Source organism: Trifolium pratense, linkage group LG5 (genome assembly GCF_020283565.1).
Source record: "Trifolium pratense cultivar HEN17-A07 linkage group LG5, ARS_RC_1.1, whole genome shotgun sequence".
NCBI lineage: Eukaryota > Viridiplantae > Streptophyta > Magnoliopsida > Fabales > Fabaceae > Trifolium > Trifolium pratense.
In genome coordinates this window covers 8133656-8155233 of record NC_060063.1, presented here as the reverse complement: position 1 = coordinate 8155233, position 21578 = coordinate 8133656, and the positions used below count along the sequence as shown (strand labels likewise).

Genomic DNA, 21578 nt, shown 5'->3' with positions numbered 1-21578 from the left:
TGCGTAAAGTCAACACATTGGAAATTGTAGTGTTTAACTTTTTGAATAAAAAGTTTTTTTAAATGGAATGCTTAAAGAGTGCCCCGGGGGCACTCGTTAGCAAGACCCTTATTAATATTAGGTCTCTCATAAGGCGAACAAAGATCGGTAAATAAAGAATTACTACAATATCAAGACGTCGTACGTAAGCGGAGCACCCAAGATCAATACCAAAACAAATATCACCTAAAAGAGGTCAACTTCTAATCACATTCTTAAAAAGTCCCATCAGCTTCCAGACCACCAGAGAAGACATCAACCCCGGCCAAAAAATTGCCCATAGTCCGTAAACACTAACTCGCCATCTCGAATCAAAAGTGATTGACCTATCAAAATCGAACAAACAGGGCAACGGTAGAATGAAAACATAGGCAGATAAGTCTCGGCGCGCAGTACCCCCTACACTCCAAACCACGAAAGAGGTACCGCCATGAGGCGGCAATGCCGAAACAACTGCAACAAAGCACCAAACACGACCAAAGTAAAAACAGTCAACACTGACGTGATAGAAGTCAACCAGATACAAAGAAATCTGCAAATCTCATCAGATTTGGGAACTATCAGAGACTCAAAAAGAGTCGTGCAAATCTCAACAGATTTGAAAACAGTCTGATAAACAAGTATCGTAGAGAACCAATCACATTCGGCATCAACCATACATCACCACAGAAAGCTGTGTTATGAATATCACCACCAAATGTCCGTCGAGTCTACAAACACATCCACCTCCAAAATCAAACAACCACCACCGTAGAACCACACCTTCTAAATAGTGGCCACCGACCACCCCCACAAGGGTGGCAGTGTCAGACCCAGCCCTAGAGTGACACCCAGCTCCACTGCCACATAGGACCACCACTTTACCTCTCTCAGCGACGAACATACCACGCGAGACATAAACACAACAAGAATGGACCTCGCCGGATCCAAACCCATGTCAAAACCACGCCGGAAACATGCCCTTATAACAAAGCCACCCTTGTGTGGTATGTTCGTAATATGATACTATAACATAAACACTACATTTGTGTGATTTAATTGGGCCAGGTTGATGTCTTTCCAACTCTTTTATAAATTCTTTTATTTTATAAAACTGCGGGAATCGAACCGTAGTTTTTCCTAACAAATTCAACGTCAATCACTACTGATCTAATCCATGTTATAAATTGAAATTTGCTAGTTATTCATTGGTGAGTTCCCATCCCATGACAAAAAAAAAATGCAATTAAAGTGTAGTGACCTAAACAACATTTGAGCCGAAAAGACTAACCCAAATATACTACAAACAACAGCTGAGAGAAGCTCAGAAATTTGAATATGAATTTGAAAGTGTGAAAATGCAAGGAAGTTCAGAATCAACAACAATGGTAATAGAAACCCTAAAAAGTAAGGGTTGGTATTTGGAAGAAACCGACGATTTAAAGGCAATAATCGTTATTCAAACCGCATTAGCCGATGACCGTTCCAAGTTGTTAGAGTCTGTTGAATCCGAACTCCTCAACTCTGATCTCAGATCCATCGGAGCCAAATCCTTACCCGAACCATCTCTTCTTCGTAATAATCCTTCTTCTTTTCTTCATGGACCCAAAGTCCTTCAGGTAAATTCATTCATAACTGTTTATGCATCAAAGTTAAGTTGTTTTTCGTATAAGCTATAACTTGTTTTCATAAGTTTTACCAAAGAGTTAGTTGATAAATTCAAATAAGTCAATTCAAACCTATAAGCTATAAGTTGTTTTCATGAGTTTTGCCAAACTGTCTGGCGTAGTAGATAAATTCAAATAAGTCAATTCAAACATATAAGCTATAAGTTGTTTTTCATAAACCATATTGATCAACTTACGAAAGTGTCATAAGTTGTTTTCATAAGTTTTGCCAAACTGTCTGGTTTCGTAGATAAATTCAAATAAGTCAATTCAAACATATAAGTTGTTTTCATAAACCATATTGATCAACTTATGAAAGTGTCACAAGTTGTTTTCATAAGTTTTGCCGAATAGTCTCGCTTATTAGATAAATTCAAATAAGTCGATTCAAACATACATGCTCTTGTTAAAGAGAAAATTTATTGTTTTCAACAGGTATCTTCGGTGAGAGACATATCTATGAGCAAAATGGATAACATTTCAAGAAGTTCAAGTGGTCGGAGACTTCTCAGATTATGTCTCACCGATGGTCACTCCGAGATAACTGCCATAGAATATTCCCACATTCCATTTATACCTGACATTCTAGTTCCTGGTACTAAGGTAACATGTCATGTTTATTTTTCTGTGATTGCATGCGCATCCATTAGAGTGCATTTGATCTCCTAAAACTGTTTGATTTTAAAATTGTTTATGGGACGGGATAAATTGGGGGGGCAAGAGACTGGATAAAAATTGAAAAATTTGTCTCTCACTTGTGCCAAGTGCAAGTTGTCTAAAATAGCAAAATAACTTTTTGTCCACCAAAGATCGTTTAAGACAAAAAGTTGTTCAATACCTTAAAACTCTGTTTTGTGCTGTTTTGTCCGGTACACATGTTTATGCAAACCAAGCAGATGTAAGCTTTTAGATTTCGTCCGCAGTCGTGGTGTGATTCTTGATATTGTCAAAGAATTACAGTCAAATACGGCTGATGCAACCACACTTGTTTGTGGTTGCAGTGACATAAAAAACTTTGTCATTGCAGCCACACTTGCGATTACATATCTTTTTTGAAACTGTGTGAGTTCTCTCATGGCTGCAAGTCTATGACAGATGGCACATCTATATCATAGTTTCTTTCTCTTTATCATTAGCTGTTCTATGATTAACTTTTTAGAGAGTTAAAATGATTACAATATGCTTCTACATTCTGGTCGTCCATCACAACCACAATTTTGACTGCATTGGCCGCATTTTGTTGTAATATAAAGGTTTGACATGTAACTGCAACTGTGACCACAATTTAAAACCATGAATATTGCCATGCAGATTTTGATGGCATGGTTTGCTTTGATTTGATGCATATATTTGTCTTGGTTGCTGACCTTGTTTTCTGTTAAGGTTACACGCTGACACGACATTTGTATATAACAATATTTAGTTAATTTAATTGATAATTAGTTTGAGATCTCAGTTATATGAATAGAGTAGCTTTGTCTCATCTGTTATGAGTTTAATAATGTGAATCTGTATTTTTATGTTTAATTCTGAAACCACTTTTACCATTTATGATAGTATTGTTGTGTTTTCATTGGACAGATTCGTTTGGAAAATAAAGTTCCTGTACATAGTGGTATTGCTTGCTTAAATCCTAAAGCATTGACTGTATTAGGAGGTGTTGTTCAATCACTATATGAAGAATGGCAAATGAACCAAAAATATGCAGGATTCTCTCGGTCGTCTTTAAAACAGCTAGAGGATCGTGATACAGGTGGTCCTCCTGCATTTGTGAAGCTGCAGGTTGGACCTTCATCAGGTCAAAGAGAAACATATCTTTTGTCTTTATTTTATTTTTTTCCTTGCTAGTGCATGCATTGCTCCTTTAAACATACACGGTGTTTTCGTTTAGTGATTGTTGTCCACTATCGATAAATGCGGGCATACTTGAATTCATGATTATATGTTATGTTGATTATCGTTACTTTTAACTCTCTCCTATTAAGGCCAGTTCCCTATAGACTACATGGTTTGTGAGCACTACATGATGGAGTAGACTACATAGACCTGCAATATTTTAAAAAACATAAAAAATATCATTCTAGTTTTTAGTACGATTTTTTATAGGTGTGGGTCTTGGGTAATGACAAGCATTATTGGAAGGGGACTAAGGTGTAGAGGGGCATCGATTATTTTTCAAGTCTTTCAAGTTGAGAATCGAGATGTCACTCTCTGGCATCTTGGAATTGTATTTTTGGTACGCTGTTATGGAATAAGTGTTTTAGTAATATGCCATACACGTTACTTGTTCTTTTTTATTTTGTGCTTCTATTTTTTGTTACATAATTTTTTGGTTCCAATGCCAAGAAACAAAGATGGGGTCTAGAAAAAGAGTTGAATCCTGGGAGATAATGATTTCAGGATTATATTGAACATATGGGAAATCTATTTCTATTTATAATATATTAAAAAAGCCCCCCAAACCATTGTGTTGACATCAGATTTACATGTTGCCATGTAACACTAATTATGCCACGTCACTAATAAGCTTATGCGGCAATCTCTATAGAATAAGTTTACTATCTATTTCTCATTGTAAACATATGGGAAATTAAAGATTATTTGTATGGCTATATTGATTAGCTTTCGTAAAAGCTTCATGGGGGTTAGGTTATGAAGGAGGGGAGGGATGAAATGGCAAATATGTTTGAACAAATGAAATCAATGATTAAAGTTTCACCCAAGAATCTGAATCAATGTACTCAATTTTAGGTAGAACAGCGCAGAACCACAAATGCAGATGGATCTTGGGGAATGAGTTCTCTTTTAGGAACATCGGTGGGTTGAACTTCTAAGCTTTAATTGGAGTGATCCAAGGGGATTGCTTGCCGAAGCAGAAAAGTATTGAATTACAACACCATACTTGAACTAAAACTCCGACTACTCTATATGAATGGAGGGAGTTTGAGTTGGTTTCACTACTTAAGAAAGCCGATGCCCAATCTGCCTTGGGAGATGGTTGTAGAGAAAAAGGTTTGTAGTTACTGGTGGTCGTAAAGTTGGAAATCCTTACTAGTTATTAGCTTCCATTAAATTAAACGAGGAGTTTCTACTCCTCATTTAGTTGTGATGTAATTTTGGAATCAATGGAGTTGCTTGAGAGGGATGAAACTTTTAGGCAATTAAGGTAGAATCTGGAGAGCCCAGATTCAGACGTGAACGGAAGAAAACAAGAATATGAGGTGGAAGATGTTGTACAGGAGTGGGTATATCTAAAGTTAAGGTCACATTTGAAAATATCAGAGGCTAGGAGTGATAGAGACTTGAATGTGAAAGTGGGCCTTGACTTTGGCCCAAGACTAAGGTGTGATGAGGTGGCATGAGTGCATGAGGACTTACTCCACTATATAAGGAGTGTTATGCACAAGGAAGAACCTAGCTAGAATTTCAGTTAGAATTAATGGGATCACTTTTAGTGATTTGGGGCACTTAGTGCTTTGGGGCTAGTAGACTCTCTCTCTACTAGTTTGTTACCTTTGTTATTTTCATTCTCCATTTTCATAAACTGTGTAATTGTTCAACTGTTTCAATCAATACAATTACATATTTCTCCATTTCAATCTTATTTTCATTATTTGAGATCTAGAGTTCCATCAATTGGTCCGACCTACCGGATCTACTTCCCAGGAACCAGTGATCGTAAGACAACCAAAATGGAAGAAGCAATGAGTGATTTGAAATCAACGATGCAAGAGTTCTCTTACCAACTGCAACAATGAGGCTTGATTCTAAGTAAATTGTGCAAACAACTTGGCTTGGAGGAGACATCGCTGGAAATTGAGAAGTCATTTCCGCAGAAAGAAGAGATTCAGAAGGTTAACTGTGCAGTGAAAGAGATAGATTCTGGATTGTTGAAGAATTCGTCGGAGAAACCGGATCAGAAACTTCCAGTAACAACTACATTAACACCATCGATCGCGAAGAACCACATGAATGTGGTTGATGTGATAGAAGAAAATCACGATGAGGATGTATCAGTGTTAGAGGTGACGAAGAACGGCGGAGAAGCAATGTTTGACGAAACAGTGAGTGTGGTGCAAAGAAGGAAGGAGAAGACGAGTGTGTTCGAGGCGGCACCTCCGGTTCCAGATCCGCCGGATTCCGGCCGACTTGCAGCAACTCCACCTAAGCCAAAACCACCTGATCCACTCTCGCCGGAATTACGTTTGATGGACTTCGATCAACCCGCGACAACTCTCCCACGACGAGAACCACAACCCAAACCACCGGATTTGAGCAAATCCGTCGAAAGAGAGAGAGATGGTAAGTTCCGTGTTAAAAAGAGAAGGAGCATACGAGTAACTCTAGATGAACCGTCATCAAAATTGTCGAAACCACCGTACTCCAGTGACAATTCCATTCTCGAGCGTGGTAGCGTTGCTGAAGGTGCGAAGATTTTGGAAGAGAAAAGGGTAAATAGGACATTTGGTGAGCTTTCTAAATCTCTTAACCTCATGAGCTGGACCCAAGTTTTTTTTTTTGTTAAGGTGAGCTGGACCCAAGTTAATTTTAATCTGTGTTTTGAGATACTTAGAATTACTATGTGGGCTGAAATAGAGTTATTGGGCTTAGCTCAATTTAATAATAGAAATTGGGCCATAAGAAAGAGCGATGGGAATTTGAAGCTTATAGAGAAGAATTATTTTTCAATTCCAAACTATGAGGAAAAAAGGTTTTCATCTAGAGAACATTTACCGAAAACAAATGCAGAGGAAATTCCTTTATTATTCAAGTTCAGGGCAAAGGTTAGTAACCTTGATTATTTTTTAAAACGTCAAGTAGCAGTTGTTAAGGAGAATTGCAAGTTTGTACCCATCGTTAAGGAGGGACCATATGAACGTACATCCAACTCTTTGATGATTCAAGTTGGTGATCATGTTGCTCTCATTATCTTTAAGGGTATTGAAAGCTCCCCAAACAATGAAATGTTGTTGGAAGGCGAAACTGCCCTTATGTTCATTTATCAGGAAAGTATTGGCATCACTACCAGAGAAAGGTTTGTGGATAAACAAAGTTTTCAAGAAGAAAGGATAAAGTCTAATGCTGGTGAGGTACCAAGTGGGGAAGTCCTTTTTAATTTTTTATTCTCATTGGTAAGGTCAAATGGAAAAAGTTTTCCATCACTATACAGTTGGTTGAATTTTGCTTATGATAGAGGAAAGCTTTGGGAAATTTTGTTTGATGTCACAGACCACAAGTTAGATGTTTTAACACTATCATTGCATATTGGCAAGTGGTTACTCATTGGATTAATGGGTCAAGCTCTAACCCAGCAGCAAAGTCAGAACAACAATGGAAAAGTCAAGAATGACATGTCGTTTTCCAACATACTAGTGCACCGAGTGTCCAACTGCAGGCTCATTTCCATTTGGTTTTTAAGCAAATTAATGTCGTTTCCAAAAGGTATGAGATCTACTATTGAAGTCTATTGGAGAATGGTCTTCATTTATCATGAGCTGCTCAAGGTGAGTAAGCACTATGATCCTCATGCCTTAGCCAAAGTGAAAATGATGTTATTATATTCATCAGTTTTGAGAATTGCATGGGATCTGGGAAAATTCAATGGTTTTTTGTCAAAGGCTGCTTATGAATTTTGTTGGAGAATTGTCTTCATTTCTCATGGGGCTTGTATCCATATTGTTGTAGAACCATACGACCTTGCTTTGTGGAATACAGTTATATGGGGGTACAGTGAAAGAAACTTTGTACATCCTTTCAACATGATTTCGTGGCATTCATCTTTTTTGGTGAAGCAACAATACTTGATAGAATTCAATTTTCCAATGGTAGTTGCTGCTGATACTGAAGTTTGTTGGAGAATGTTCTTCATCTTTCATAGATTGCTCAACTTTGTATTTGATAGAGGCAAGTTGGATGGATGCAAAATTTCAACCTTGAGGACAAGGTTGTTTGAAGGGGTGGGTATTGATAGAGACTTGAATGTGAAAGTGGGCCTTGACTTTGGCCCAAGACTAAGGTGTGATGAGGTGGCATGAGTGCATGAGGACTTACTCCACTATATAAGGAGTGTTATGCACAAGGAAGAACCTAGCTAGAATTTCAGTTAGAATTAATGGGATCACTTTTAGTGATTTGGGGCACTTAGTGCTTTGGGGCTAGTAGACTCTCTCTCTACTAGTTTGTTACCTTTTGGCATTAGGATATTCATCCTATTGCATTTATCTTTCATTTTCATATAATAATACACTATTTTCATTATTCCTGTTTTTAATCCTTTTCTTCAATATTTTATAAGTTGCGAAATTTCCGGTTCGCAACAATGGTCCGACCTGCCGGATCCGACGAGGAGCCAGTGATGGAGGACGTTTGGACTATGAAGAAGCAATTACCAAATTTCATGGGAACCGATCCTGTTGGCTGGATCGCTGTGGCTGAAAGGTTCTTCGAGAAGAATGAAGTACCTTCTCGCGATAAGCTTCAATGGGCTTTTATGAGCATGGAGGATAAACAAGCACTGATGTGGTTTTATTATTGGTGTGAAGAGAACCCAGATGCAGATTGGAAAACATTTTCCATGGCTATGATCGAAGCATTCACTGATGACCGAGAAGAAATTCGCATCAAAGAAACTTATCGTGAATCTGAAACGATCTTGATCGCAGAAAGGTTAGAAACAACTGAGAGGCAAATAAATGAGAAGGAGCAAAAGATGAATGAGTCACGATCCACCTTCACGTTGGAAGATTCAACCCTGTTGACGAAGAAACAAATGGCTTGTGACCCGACGATGGTTCCACCACCTCCGCCGAACTCCGTTAATCCTTTGATTGCGATTTCACAGCGTGGACAGCTGCCTGAGCCGCAGGACTACGAAACAGTAACAACTGTTACGACACAACCAAAATGGAAGAAGCAATGAGTGATTTGAAATCAACGATGCAAGAGTTCTCTTACCAACTGCAACAAAGAGGCTTGATTCTAAGTAAATTGTGCAAACAACTTGGCTTGGATCCAAGACTAAGGTGTGATGAGGTGGCATGAGTGCATGAGGACTTACTCCACTATATAAGGAGTGTTATGCACAAGGAAGAACCTAGCTAGAATTTCAGTTAGAATTAATGGATCACTTTTAGTGATTTGGGGCACTTAGTGCTTTGGGGCTGGTAGACTCTCTCTCTACTAGTTTGTTACCTTTGTTATTTTCATTCTCCATTTTCATAAACTGTGTAATTGTTCAACTGTTTCAATCAATACAATTACATATTTCTCCATTTCAATCTTATTTTCATTATTTGAGATCTAGAGTTCCATCAAGGAGCTTGCCCTGAATAGCGGTGTATTACAATGGACCATTTCAAATCCCTCTCAACAGTAGGTTAAAGTTACTTGTAAAACACTGCTTCCAGAGACAACCTGTAAGGACCACAATCTTTGCAAACCTTGAGTTTGATGTTGTGGTTGTTTCACCTAAGGAAGCATTGCAATATTAAATCATAACCATAAATAAGAAGAGAGGAGGGGTTGGGATGTATGGGAGGAGGAAGAAGTTAGTTAGGATTTGTGATAGTTGAGTGTTCGGTAATGTGGAAGTTTAGGAAGGGGATTTGTTCTTCTTTTATTTGGTGCATCTGTTTTTTTGTTCATAAAAATTGACGTTCAAATACAAGATTGATTATTTGTAATTCTGTTAGGATATGGAATAAAGAGAAATTAGAAAATTTAGTATAAATATACAAGGATAGAGACCATTATTGAATATTGTGAATAGAATAGTGATTTTATTGTGAAGGAGAAATTCTTGGAGGAGAGATTTCTCACGTACTATCTTTTATCCTCAGAACAGATGAATTGTTTGCTTACAGTTGACAAAGGTAAACTTCTGCAGGTTTTGCTGATAATAACTCTAGAAGAAGTAAGCCCGTGGTTGGGGCTGGTAGAGCTGAGACAAGGCCAACTGGTATCCAGCAAGACCGAAATCTGAAAGAAGATATTTCGGACGCAAGTCTAAAATCAAAATTGCCACCAGAAAAAGCTGAAGACAAACCTAGTGGTTCAGGGTTAAAGCCAAAAGGTGATAACTTTGTCTTGATCTTCTTTTGCTTATTTCTTTATATATATATATATATATATTATGAGTCAGGATCCGTTGACACCAACTAGTTTGACACCAAATGTTACACCTCTCAATAACGTTTTAACCGATATAAATTTTATAAAATCCACCGTTGGATTGAAAGTTTACATCATATAGATCATTTGTGTAAAATTTCAGACAAATCCAAAATCATTTGATATGCTATTGAGACGCATAAAGATTAACGACATTTAAAAAAATACAAAAACCGTTAATTTTGATGTATCTCAATAACATATCAAATGATTTTGGATTTATTTGAAATTTTACACAAATGATCTATATGATGTAAACTTTCAATCCAACGGTGGATTTTATAAAATTTATATTGGTTAAAACGTTATTGAGAGGTGTAACATTTGGTGTCAAACTAGTTGGTGTCAACGGATCCTGACTCATATATTATATATATACTGACTAGTGATGTAACCCCTTGAGGTGCATTTAAAATTAAATCCGTAAAGAGAAAGTTGCATCTGGAATTGATTTTTTTTCTTCCTTTTTCCAGAAAGAGCTGAAGACAAACCTAGTAGTTCGGGGACTAGGCCAAAAGAAGGTGATTCCCTTGCCTGATATTGTCTGCTTATTTCTTTTTGTATAAATGATGCCATTATTACTTATCATATTCTTAAGTTGCATCTAAAATTAAATCCGGAAAGAACAAGTTTCATTTTTTTTTTTTTATTGAAATAGGGATTCATGTTCTTTATATATATATCCAAAATAATTACCATGAGTTTCATTTGCATTTGATATATTTGTTTCTTCTACTCTACCATGTTTTGTATCTGCTTGCCTTGTGATAGATAAATGTCAAGTTAGAATTGACATAACTTATTCAAAACCCTTCTACAAACAAATGTGAAGTCATGGACAATAAAATGATCAATCCAAATATAGAATACACGAACAACAACTATCAATGTCTTTTCCCACTAAATGGAATTGATTGCATGGTTCAAATGATCACATATTATTATTAATCATAAATTATATTTGAAGGTAGAAAAATTAGTTTATAATATCTCTTAATAATACTTTAAATGTTGAAATCTATTTTCTTAATACCCTTTTTTTTTTCTGTTAAAGTTGTGGAATCTATTCCGGTGCAAAATCAAGCAGCTGCCCAAAAATTACTACAGAAACTAAATCAACCAAATCAGCGTGATCGACATTCTAGGGGTCGGAGACATAGGGGCAAGGGTCAAGAAGATGATGAAGTTGTATTTACTCTGGAAGAATATGAAAAAAGAAAGGCCCAACAACATCCTTCTAATAAAGATAATGTTCTAGATATTAGCCATGATGAGCATCTTGCATGGCAGCTTCAGAATCAATTTAACCTCGAACATTCTCAGGTATGTAGTTTAATTTCTTTTAGTAGGGATGTTAATATATTGATTTGCTTTAGGTTTTCTTTCTGTTCATTATTCTATCTTTGCGATACTTGTTTCAATGTCGTATGTCTTTATTAGGTACAAAGCGGTCCTCGTGAATCTGAAGCAGATAATATTCGAATGAGCATGTTCACATACGAAAAGGATTCTGATGACAGCTATCAAATGGGAAGAGGAAGAGGAAGAGGAAGAGGAAGAGGAAGAGGAAGAGGAAGAGGAAGGGGTAGAGGAAGAGGGAGGGGAAGACATGGTTAACATTATTGTATCTTGGATATTTCTGATGCTTCCATGGACTGGTTAACCAAATGGTCCATGATGGACCACTGATTTTCAAATAAATTTGTTCAATTTTAACCATTGGATTAAACAAGTGTATAAGATTATCATAGACTTCAAACATTGTATAAAATGTATTTTCACTTTCTTTCACCTTTGTTGTCCCATCTTGTCAGCCCCATCACCCACTTTCTCTCCCCATTAATCTTACTTCAACGCTTCTTTTATTTTATTTATGAAATGATTCTTAATTAAATTAAATGAGTAAAAATAATTTTTTTTAATTATCAATAAAAAGTTCTCTTAATCTTCTCCGATGCAAACGCATCACCACCGCAGAACAGAAGCACCATTACCATTACCATTACCATAAAAAATATTGTCACTTACATGGCCAATTCTTGCTACAAAGGAAGCCTGAAGAAAGAATCCACAAGCAGCTATTACATAGTTTCTGCAACATCTCTTTTATTTTTTATTGTTTATTTTTTTTTTAGGCTTAATTAGTAAAATGGTCCCTTAAAGATATTTTTGGTTTCAGATTGGTCCCTTAAAGAAAAAAATGTCCAAATAGGTCTCTTAAAGAAAAAAAAGTCCGAATAGGTCTCTTAAAGACATCTCCGTTAATCAGTTTGGTCCTATTTAGACCTCTTTTTAGGGACCAAACTGATTAACGGAGATGTCTTTAAGGGACCTATTCGCACTTTTTTTCCTGTAAGGGACCTATTTGGACATTTTTTTCTTTAAGGGACCAATCTGAAACCAAAAATGTCTTTAAGGGATAATTTTACTAATTAAGCTTTATTTTAACTTAACATCATCTCTTTTATTAATTAGAGAGGATAATTAGGTTTTGCAAATTAAAATTCTCCCCATTTGACGGTTTTGTAACAACAACACCAACAACTTGCTCCTAGGACTGAAATTTGGTAGTACCTAACATAAAAGATCAAATATTGGAAGTGAATTAAAAAAAAAGTATGTGTAATTGAAATTTGCAGGCAGTGAAGGGAGAGATTTCAGTGCAGAGAGGCATGAAAGCGATTATGCTTTATTTAAGTGTCAATGGTCGAAATCTAAATAAGAGGAGGAGGATGGAGCTATGGAAGGTGATACACCAGAAAATGTACTATTTATTTAGTTAATTTAGCTTATGTTTTTACTATTTATTTTTACATTTTTGTCGTATTACTTTGATATTTTTATGTTTTTCAGTTATTTATTCCGGAACACGCTTAAAAAGACACATTGATCAAAACAGAGAAAAATGGAACAAAAAGGGACAAAAATGCCACACAAGTGCAGCCAAGCAGCCAACAACACAGCAAGGAGTGTGGCGCCCGCCACACCCTTCATGCTGCTCGCCACACCCCCCCCCCCTTTTTAGCATGGCGACCGCCACATAAGAGCAAATGGGCCAGCCTTCAAACCAACCCTTCATGCCGCTCGCCATGTTCTCAATCTCCAGCCATCCATTCTGATTTTGATCGTGTGGCGCTCGCTACACCTCAATTAGTCCCACATCGGGCAAAACACGAGAATTTCCAATGTCCATCTACTATATATATGTTTCCCCTTTCTTACATTCAAACTCGAACACCAACTTGCAATAGTTGAAGAAGAGAATTAAGACCGAGACTTTGTTCTTAGTTTTTTCTCTTAGTTAAATTTTATTGTTGTTGTTCCGCTGCCTGTATTTGAAGTCATTTTAATTCAGGTTTCTATTTATTTTATTGTCTTTATTTATTTTTATCCTATTTATTTGTGCTTTTATTATGTTTATTTTTTTCCGTTTATTTATTTATTTATTATGTCTTTAGTTTTTATTATGTCTAGCTAAGTTTAGTATTGCTAGGATGTGTAATTAGTAGCTAATAGGGGTTCGGTAGTTGATTCGTGCAAGTGCTTTTATCAATCAGTTTTTAATAATACGTTTTCAATAATTTGTCACGAGAGTGAGAATTATTCTAAGGTTTAAACCAACATTGACGAGAGTTGAGGTTTATGAAGTAGCAATAAATGTCACAAGAAATGGGGGGTTTGAATTGTGACCCTTTTTAAAATTATTTTATGTTAGTTTAAATAACTCAAGACAATATTTCTTTTAATTGGTTAGTTAACAATTAACAATATAAAAAGAAATATAGTTAGCAACAATAAAATAGACAAGATATAAATGAACAATATAATTCTTGAGTTAGTTGCTGAATAAATAAATGTTTAAGGCCCAAAGCACTCTGATATTACTTACTTAGTTAGTTTAGTATGTTTTAAGGCTTTTAGAGTCCAAGAGAAAAATACACAGAAGTTATCATGGTTCACCCAACTTGGGCTAGTCCAGTCCTCATAGTCCTTGTGAGATTGTCCACTAAAAATGCTTAGATCAGAACCTTCTGCTTCGCAACAAAAACTTTGATCACAACTGGATCAATACAATATGCTTTTCTTCACTCGAAAAGACTTTTACACAATCTGCTTTTCTTCACTCGAAAAGACTTTCATTCAATCTGCTTTTCTTCACTCGAAAAGACTTTCTCACAAACACTCAATCTAACATGAAAGAAAGACTTGAGAGAGTTACAATATTTGATAATAGCAAGCTTTATCTATTTGTTTTTCACAAACTTATGAATAATATCTTTGAAGATTTGCTTTGCTTTTGAAGAGTTTATGACTTGTTGATTTTTGCTTCAACTAAGTATATGATTGATTCTTTTTGCAAACTCTTAATCTTTCCTTCATGTAGCTCCATTGTATTTATAGGCAAATATGACCTTTGGAGGAGCGTATGAGAGAGGGATTTGAATTTCAAATCCAACTTGACATGTCACAATGTTGTGCTGTCAATTTGCTCTGAATAGTGTGTTATCGTTGCTTCAATAACATTACCGTTAGGCCAATTTGCACTTCACTTTTATTGCATGGTTTCCATTGCATTTACGTGACCCATATATGTCTAAAAGAAGGAATCTTTTCCTAATTTAGGGTTGGACAACCTGTATGCAAGTGGGAGAAGCCATGTGCTCATTTGTACTTGTTTTGGTGACTCATGTCTTTTGTTCACAAAGGGATAAATGTTGTTGGATTCTTGTCCCCTCTATGTTCCCTTGATGAGAAAGAGACTTGCTACATCTTGCCTTAATGTGTAACTTCACCTTGGTGGCCAATTTTCGTCCAAGGCATCCTTGTATGATGTGGCTTTCATTTGAATTCATTCAAATCTTCAATCATTCATGAAGCTTCCTTTGTTTGTCCAATGGGGCTTTTATTCACTTTAGTCCAAAAAGGCTTTATGGCCCATGAATCAATTTATGCCATGTTTGGCATATTCCTTACATAAGTGTTTCCTTAAAATGCTACCACTTTTGATGAGGCAAAGGAATAATATCTTTGTGAATCACTTCATCATTTAAGCTAAGACCTTTGTTTCTACTCATGCTTGTATTGTTTTGCTTGTCCATTAGTTCCTCATCCATAACGTTACCGTTGATAGATGATATCATTATCGTTGAAACATTTCTCACAAAACACATTAGTAGATAACAAGATAATCATAATTAAAATTAATTAACATGTTTGTTATCTTTAAAACATCAAATAAGGATTTTGTCCTCAATAATCTCCCCCTTTTTGATGATGACAAACATTTACCTTAATTTTGATTTTGAGTTTTTGATAAAAAAGATGACAATCTTTTGCATTTGATTTGTCAATAACTCCCCCTCAATTAAAGCATTCTATTTTCAATAGCAAATTTAGTTTAAACTTTGGATTAAAAATAATATATGACAAATTTTAACAAGTCATTCTTTTATGTTGGTGTAAGCCCTAGAGGCCAATTATTTATGATTGCATGATACTTGTATTGAATAATTCATTTATTAAATAAAGGCTATTCTTTATTATGTTTATGTGTTAAAGTAATAAAGTCCCTAGAATAGTTAGTTCATTAAGTGGAATGTTAAGTATGACTTAATCGTGAGAATCCATTAAACATAAGAACACTATTCTTGAAGCATCCGTAGTCAAGCTTTAAAGTGAAATGAGATAACATTAAAGCATAAAGGCTATTATGTTGGTAGACTGATGGTCACATCTCACGGATCATAGATAAAGAGTTATCAAGTCTTCACATAGATATAAATGTTAAGGGTAACATTTGTATCGGATTGACCCACCGTGAGAATACTACATAGTGTGTTATGAAATGTCATAAGATATTCTCATAGTGATAAGTGGTGTATTCCACCCTTCGAACTGAAATCACTATGTACCCTAGATGTAGGAGTGTATTACCTTGTTGCCATTCAAACGTTATCCGTAACAGGATGACTATAAAGTTGGTTGATGGGTATTCCACGAATCATGCTGAGGGACATGAGTGACCTAGATGGAATTTGCCCCTCCTACATAACAGGAGATATGTCTATGGGCCCAATATTGAACTTAGCAAGGGTGACATACTATGCCTTGTGTTCAATATAGACATAAGGGTAAAAGGGTAATTATACACAAGATATTTATCACGGAAAGGTTTGTCAGATCACGTGACATTCTTGTGACTTGGGTAGCAGTGATGTGTTGCTAGATACCGCTCACTGTCTATAATATTGAGATTAATATTATTGCCAACGTCATAGGAACCTACAGGGTCACACACATAAGGACAGTTAATGACGGGAGAAATAAGTATGACTTATTAGTGGGGTGCGATTAGTAACAGTAGGTTATTGGGCTTGCGAAGTCCAATAACCGCTTTGGCCTGAAGACAACATAAGAAGCTCTATAAATAGAGCCTTATGCAATTCAGTCTGGTGTTACACACATAATCCTAATTTTAGAGAAACCCTAAAATTCTCTAAAACCCTAATCTCCCTCTACCGTCGTCTTGCAGCTAGCACTAAGAGGTGAACGGAAACTGTTCGTGTGGACCAGCTAGAGGTGCTGCGATCGTGCGGTGCTTGTGATCAATTCAGAATCGAGGAATTGTTCTTCAAAGGTAATAACCGAAACCCTGATCATGTCCATTCGCAAGGATCCATCGAAGGAAAATTTTAATTTTCGCTGCGTTTTAATCTCTGTTATGCTACGATTTTCCTTCAGTGGTATCAGAGCCACTTGTGAAACCATGAATCGGTTTGTTGCTTATTACTGTTTTATTAATATGGTTTTGAATCGGTATTAATAATAATAATAACAAGGATTAATAAAATTTGATTGATCGGTTTTAAAATATATATGTGATATATAATTCTGATACGACGCGTCGGTGTATGTGATACACTGATCGTGTCATTCATTCGAATGTTTAAGTGATTGGCGTTTAATTTGGATGATTGTGAGCGTGAGCTTCGGAACCGTTTATGGTGAAGCATCATATATCCGATCGTTCATCTAGAACTAGCAGTCCTGAAACGTTTTGATGTATGACCATTGTATTAGGGTTCATAACAATGTAAGTGTTATATTGTTATGAAAACAGAAACGGCTAGGGTTCATATCCGAGCGTCAAACGTTGATGCAATTAGGGTTTGTACCCTGAAACAGAGTACAAGTGTTGTGCTCATTAAAGTATTGTTATTGAATTGCATGATGAATGGTTATGGCCTTAGTCCTTTTATTTTGTTTTGTTTGGGATTTTAAATACGGCCTACGTGTCGTGCCTTTCTTATATCTCTTGATGTAATTCTCTTCTCATCTCATACTCCCTCGCATGTAACGCGAGTATTCTTATAGTAATGTAATATAAGATTAGTAAACAGGACAGGAAGGACAACCATGGAAATCTAACTTGGAGAAGCATAGATCGTTCTTAGGAATAGCATAGGTTCTCTCATTGGCTTAAGGGAACAAAATTTCGCTAGGGGCCATAACCATGTCATTTTAATATATTATGTATGTTGATGCATGTTATGATTGGAGTGACGTTATTATATGTAAGTCGTGGTGAGGTGAGATCTAATTAAATAAAAACCCTCAAAAGAATCTATATTAAGTTTTATGCTTTCCAAAGAATAGCACCCTTCAAGATCAATATCGATCAATGTAGGTTTTGCCAACGTAAAGTGCATTGTCTATATTGATAAGTTGCGGTGAGGTAACCAGTTTACCCGATTGTTATTCATTGAGTCTAACTTAACTAAAAGAAATATAATATGATTATATGATTTTAGAAGCAAGTGTTGGGTTAATCCATATGATGGATTAGAATAAGTGTTATTCACCCAACGGAAATGATATGAGAGTTGTATGAGATACAATTGGAAAGGAGTTTCCTACCTAAAATAACTACGTTTTGTGTAATCAGTCCAACGCTGACTTAGAACATAGTAAAATATGGATCTCATTCCCACTAGAAAATCTTCCAACGGGATTTTCCGAATCAAATGTCGAGGGTCATTTGTTTTGAGTAAAATAGTGGGAGGCGCATGTTTAATTAAAGGCCTAATTAAATATGACTTAAAATTATTTAATACTTATATCTTCACTTTCTTATAATGTAGATCATCATGACAAACAACAACACATCAAACAGTATTATGCGAAGCATTCTTGACAAAGAGAAATTGTCTGGGACAAATTTTCTCGATTGACATCGTAACTTGAGGATAATCCTCATGCATGAGAAAAAGCTGTATGCTATAGAGGAACCTCAGCCTGACCCTGAGGAGGAACCTGCTGCCAATGCTCCTAAGGCTCAAAGGGACGCTTATCAGAAGCGTGTTGATGATGCCTTGGATGCAAAATGTCTCATGCTAGCTACCATGACCTCAGAGCTTCAGAAGCAACATGAGGAAATGAATGCGTTCGATATGATCGAACACTTGAAAACGCTTTACCAAGAGCAAGCCAGAATTGAGAGGTTTGAGGTTTCCAAAGCCCTTTTTCAAGCTAAGCTAGCTGAAGGATCTCCTGTAAGTCCACACGTTCTCAAGATGATTGGGTACGTGGGGAACTTGGCAAAATTAGGATTTCCGCTCGGTGATGAGCTTGCAACTGATCTCATCCTGCAATCGTTGCCGGAGAGCTTTAATCAGTTTGTGCTGAACTTCACCATGTCAGACATGGAGAAAACTCTACCACAACTATTAAACATGTTGAGACAAGCTGAACAAAACATGAGATCAAAAGGGAAGTCGAATCAAGTTCCAATGATCGGCAATGGGAATCACAAGAAGGGCAACAAAGGAAAGGGCGAAAAAGGGAAGGGCAGGGAAGTTGCCAAACCCAAACCTAACCCTAAGCCTTTGAAGCCTACTGGTGGCATTGCAAAGGAGGGTAAGTGCTTCCACTGTAACAAGACTGGACATTGGAAGAGGAACTACCCAAAATACCTGGAGGACAAGAAGAATGGAATAGAGAGTTCCAACTCAGCAGGTATCTTTGTTATTGAAATTAATTTATCTACTTCTTCTACATGGGTATTAGATACCGGATGTGGTTCTCACATTTGTACTAATGTGCAGGGGCTGCAAAGGAGTAGAGATTTGGCTAAAGCAGAAGTCGACCTACGAGTGGTAAATGAAGCAAGAGTTGCCGCATTAGCTGTAGAAGTTTTTAATTTGACTTTACCTTCTGGTTTAATAATACAGTTAGAGAACTGTTTTTATGTACCTGCCATTAGCAGGAATATTATTTTTGTTTCTTGTTTGGATAAACTTGGCTTTTCATTTATAATAAAGAACAATTGTTGCTCCATTTATTTAAATGATATCTTTTATGCCACAACACAAATGAGTAATGGATTATATATTCTTGATCTTGAAATGCCAATTTATAACATTGATACAAAAAGGATTAAACCTAATGAGTTAAATCCTACATACCTTTGGCACTGTCGTTTAGGCCATATAAATGAGAAACACATTTCCAAGCTCCATAAAGATGGGCTCTTGGATTCATTTGATTATGAATCTTTTGAAACATGCAGATCTTGCTTATTGGGAAAAATGACAAAGACCCCATTCACTGGTAAAGGTGAAAGGGCAAGTGATCTCTTGGCTCTCATACATACTGATGTATGTGGACCATTGAACACACATGCTAGAGGAGGTTTTCAATACTTCATCACATTTACTGATGACTACAGTAGATATGGATATGTGTATCTAATGAAGCATAAATCCGAATCCTTTGAAAAGTTCAAAGAATTTAAAAATGAAGTACAAAACCAACTAGGAAAGAAAATCAAAACCCTTAGATCAGATCGAGGGGGTGAGTATTTAAGCCTAGATTTTCATGACCGTCTAAAAGAGTGTGGGATCCTATCCCAACTCACTCCTCCTGGAACACCACAATGGAATGGTGTATCTGAGAGAAGAAACCGAACCCTTTTGGACATGGTACGGTCAATGATGAGTCACGATGATCTTCAAAACTCCTTTTGGGGACATGCTCTATTAACAGCAGCTTATACACTTAACCGTGTTCCTTCTAAAACGGTCGAAAAGACACCATATGAGATATGGAGTGGCAAGAAACCACATATGTCTTACTTAAAGATTTGGGGTTGCGAAGTTTATGTAAAACGTCAAATTTCTACTAAACTTGAACCTAAATCTGACAAGTGCTTCTTTGTGGGATATCCAAAAGAGACGAAAGGATATCACTTCTACAATCCTTCTGAGGGCAAAGTGTTTGTCGCTCGAACCGGAGTATTCCTAGAAAAGGACTTTGTTTCCAAAGGAATCAGTGGGAGGAAAGTAGATCTTGAAGAAATTCACGATCCACAAGTAATGACACACCAATGGAGGAACAAGAGCAGGATGCACAAGATGTAGTGACAGAGAATCCTGCTCATGTAACACAAGAACCACGTAGGTCCAACTGGATACGTCAAGAACCTGAAAGATATGGATATCTCATATCGGAACAAGGTGATGTATTACTCATGGATCAAGATGAGCTTGTGACTTACCAAGAGGCCATTACTGGCCCTGAATCTGAGAAGTGGCTTGAAGCCATGAAATATGAAATGGATTCCATGTACACAAACCAAGTTTGGAACTTGGTGGAAGCTCCTGATGGGGTCAAGCCCATAGGATGCAAATGGGTCTTCAAGAAGAAGACGAACATGGATGGAAAGGTACAGACCTATAAAGCGCGATTGGTTGCTAAAGGTTTCAAACAAATTCATGGCGTAGACTATGATGAAACCTTTTCACCAGTTGCGATGATTAAATCCATTCGGATCTTACTTGCCATCGCCGCATACTATGATTATGAAATTTGGCAGATGGATGTAAAAACTGCCTTCCTTAATGGGAGTCTCCTTGAGGATGTGTACATAACATAACCTGAAGGTTTTTGCATTCCAGGTGAAGCCAAAAAGATATGCAAATTACAGCGATCAATCTACGGATTGAAGCAAGCTTTCAGAAGTTGGAATCTTCGTTTTGATGAAACTGTGAAACAGTTTGGATTCATCAAGAATGAAGATGAACCTTGTGTTTACAAAAAGGTTAGTGGGAGCATAGTCGTGTTCCTAGTATTGTATGTAGATGACATATTACTTATAGGAAACGACATCCCTACATTGCAACAAGTTAAAACTTGGTTAGAGAATTGCTTTTCTATGAAAGATCTGGGTGAAGCAGCCTATATATTAGGAATAAGATTCTATAGAGATAGATCTCAGAAACTGCTTGGCTTAAGTCAGAGTACATACATAGATAAAGTGCTGAGACGCTTTAATATGCATGATTCCAAGAAAGGATTCATTCCTATGCAGCATGGCTTGTGTCTTTTGAAAACACAATCCCCTTCGACTAAGGAAGAAAGGGATCGCATGAGTAAGATTCCTTATGCATCAGCTATAGGATCTATCATGTATGCCATGATATGTACTCGTCCAGATGTTTCATATGCCTTAAGCGCAACGAGCCGATATCAGTCTGATCCTGGTGAGGCTAATTGGGTAGCTGTCAAGAATATCCTTAAGTACTTAAGAAGGACTAAGGACTCATTCCTAATATATGGAGGTCAAGAAGAGCTAAATGTAATTGGTTACACTGATGCTAGCTTCCAGACAGATAGGGATGATTTTAGATCGCAGTCTGGCTTTGTGTTTTGCATAAATGGTGGCGC

At 36.7% G+C, this 21578-nt stretch overlaps 1 protein-coding gene across 1 annotated transcript; it reads left to right on the top strand.

Moving 5' to 3' along the window:
* The first annotated feature begins 1225 nt into the window (after positions 1-1225).
* On the top strand, positions 1226-11645 carry LOC123884702 (tudor domain-containing protein 3). The gene is made up of 7 exons (XM_045933866.1): positions 1226-1637; positions 2121-2288; positions 3267-3483; positions 9571-9756; positions 10328-10375; positions 10909-11177; positions 11295-11645. The coding sequence occupies exons 1-7, from the start codon at positions 1377-1379 to the stop codon at positions 11469-11471; spliced, it is 1326 nt and encodes a 441-aa protein (XP_045789822.1). The 5' UTR covers positions 1226-1376; the 3' UTR covers positions 11472-11645.
* Positions 11646-21578: the final 9933 nt, after the last annotated feature.

Excerpts from the sequence above, each read along its gene's own strand:
- LOC123884702 (XM_045933866.1), top strand. The coding sequence starts at position 1,377 with ATGCAAGGAAGTTCAGAATCAACAACAATGGTAATAGAAACCCTAAAA. Across the intron at positions 1,638-2,120 it reads ATGGACCCAAAGTCCTTCAG|GTATCTTCGGTGAGAGACAT; the intron begins GTAAATTCATTC and ends TGTTTTCAACAG. Across the intron at positions 11,178-11,294 it reads TTAACCTCGAACATTCTCAG|GTACAAAGCGGTCCTCGTGA; the intron begins GTATGTAGTTTA and ends TGTCTTTATTAG.